The sequence below is a fragment of the Alligator sinensis genome, unplaced genomic scaffold (genome assembly GCF_000455745.1).
Source record: "Alligator sinensis unplaced genomic scaffold, ASM45574v1 scaffold1694_1, whole genome shotgun sequence".
Taxonomy (NCBI): Eukaryota; Metazoa; Chordata; order Crocodylia; family Alligatoridae; genus Alligator; species Alligator sinensis.
Window position 1 is genome coordinate 38684 of NW_005843645.1, and position 2538 is coordinate 41221.

Below are 2538 nucleotides of genomic sequence, written 5' to 3' on the forward strand. Positions count from 1 at the left end.
AGAGGTGGTGCTGGCTCCTACCCTGGGGGTCTTTAAGAGGAGGCTGGATGAACACCTTGCCGGGGTCGTTTGACCCCAGTACTTTTTCCTGCCATGGCAGGGGGTCGAACTTGATGATCTGCTCAGGTCCCTTCTGACCCTACCTACTATGAAACTACAAAACTATGAAACTATGAAACTAAGGCATGCTTGGCACAAGAGGTATAGGCAGCTCCTGTTTGTGGCAATCAACTCAAGTTAACTAACTTAATTGCAAATTCTATTTGAGAAATTCTGCCTTATTCCAGGCCACTAAAGCAGTGGTATACCCCGACCTCCCCCCCCAAATCACCCAACTCCACACAAAGTGGAAAGCAGAGAAGAAAGCAATGCGTTGTATGGATGTGTGCGGCAGGAGGTAGGGTGATGGGGAATGGAGGGGAATGAAACCACACAGGTAAGGCATGGCTGCTAGAGCAGAAGCCCTAAGCCCGGGGCACTGCACAGATCTGATGGGGCATTGGCGGTGTAGCAAACCCAACTGCAGGGGTGAGGTCCAGGTCTGAGCTGGAAATGCCAGGGGCAGGGTGAAACGTGAACCTCTGCAGGAGGCTTGTGAAGAAGAGGAAGAGCTCCATTTTGGCAAGATTCTCACCCACACATATCCTGCGGCCTGCAAGGAAATGCACAACAAGCATAAGCATTTCAAAAGCAGGTTTTAGTCCCTTTAACAGTAAGAAGGGACAAATGGGAAAGGTCAGCGTCTCTTCTCAACAAACACCGGTATTAAGAACATAAACAACTAGTTATGTCAGATTTCAAGAGATGACTAGGGCAGGGGGGTGGATGAGGTGTTTTGCTACAGCTCCATAGACATGCGTTCCAGTTTGGCAAGGACTCACGGCAGAGGCTGTTCCCAGTTGACCCAGTGGTATACAAGTACTAGGTCATTCGGGCTAGGGAAGATAAAGGTGTCTGTCTGAGGTGTAGTTCACATCACTCTCTTGTGGGCTATTGGTCACAGAAACTGGATGCCTTAACCACAGTAAGCCAATGGGGTGTTATGATGGGATAGACCTATCTCCCTTTAAGGGATGGAGCTGAGAGCAGGACTTCTTCCTCAAAATGCAGCAGTTAGTAAGAATTGGGTGAAACACTGAAAGAAGAAATTTGCCCTGCAGAACAATAAAAGTGAAACAAAAGATACAATCTTGGCATCATTTTACTTTGAATCTGTTTGTTTTAATAATATTTATATTGTCCAAAAATTTAGAAAAAAATATTGTCCTAGACTCTTTTGTTTCTTGCCTCTGCCACCTACTGGTGGAGCATAGTTATAGCGCTGTTGCTGTTTATCGTTATGGGAAGTGGATTGTGACCAGAAGAAAATCAATTGGGTTATGGGGGGAACTGTTTGCAAAGTTTATAATGAGCTAAATTTAGTTATTTAAGTTGTTTAACATAAGTGGGACCACCCAGTGTGCTGGAATTATCCAGCTAATGTTGCAGTTGTACATTTTATCTAAATTGATAGTTTTGTTATTAAGTATCGTTATTATATTTTTGTTTGTTTTTTCTGTATATAAATCGGTTGTGTTTACTAAAGAATAACATGTTAATCGGGTTCAGTGCAAATTCCTGGGTGCTGAGGGTGAGGGACACACATCTCCATGGGACACCTCAGTTAGTAGTCTGCCCGAGGGGTTCCCAGGGCTACTGGCACCTGGAGGATTCAAAATCCTTCGGATTACCTGGCCTTAGTATACCTGCATGGGTTACATTCATGTAGGCATTGGAAGGCTTATAGACATTAAGAACACCTATACCCGGGCGCAGAGGCTGCTCCGACATACTGGAATTCAAACGTTGGAGCTGTCGGCTGGGGGAAGGGGAATTACCCGGGCCCCCAATTAGCCGGCTCCAGCAGCCTCTAGCATCTCATGTATCAGTGTTCCCAAGTTTCAAAATGTGGTGGTGGTAGAAGTGCTTGAAATAAAGCTTGTTGAATGCGCTTCAGTTCAAGCACCTGCACTGCTCTTTTGAAGGGTGGGGAGACTGATACATGAGACGTGGTAGGCCTGTGCGGGTCGGCAGCGATCTGATCTGGCTTTGGATCCAGCCACTTTGGATGGCAGCAACCTGATCCAGAGCACCAAATCAGTTTGCCGCTTCAGAGGTCTGGCTATAGGCTATAACGGGGAATCAATGAAATATCTATTAACTTTGCTGTTTTATCTCCAATTTGGTTGCAACTTGCAGAGATGGTAGCCTCTTCTGAGAGCATGAAGTCTGTTTCAAGAAGATATGTGCAGGGGTTTGGGGGAAACTGTACCCCAAATTCTAGAAAGCAAATCTCCTGTCACGTCTGTGTTGCATCACGTCTACATGGTAAAATCTAGTGCAGGCCTGAGTGCTGGGCCCTGCCAGACCATGAAGCCTGGCAGCTGTGTGTGTCTCTCTGGGGGAGTCTGTCATCCAGGGCCCTGCACCTCAAGCTGCTGACAGGCAAAACTCGTGACATAGATGACCCTGTGTGTGTTAAGGTGCAGCAGGCTGAAA

General features: G+C 46.5%; 1 protein-coding gene across 4 annotated transcripts in view; it reads right to left on the reverse strand.

Annotated features, from left to right (window-relative positions):
* LOC102377161 (cytochrome P450 2K6-like) overlaps positions 1-2538 on the reverse strand; it is a 12630-nt gene that overhangs the window by 2654 nt on the left and 7438 nt on the right. The window contains exon 4 of one of the 4 annotated variants that reach the window (XM_025195618.1): positions 59-652. The exons of the other annotated variants lie outside the window; for them this stretch is intronic. Within the exon in view, the coding sequence (XP_025051403.1) occupies positions 465-652 (188 nt within the window). The 3' untranslated portion in view covers positions 59-464. Of the gene's footprint in view, positions 1-58; positions 653-2538 lie in introns of those variants that run through there. 4 annotated transcript variants of the gene reach the window in all.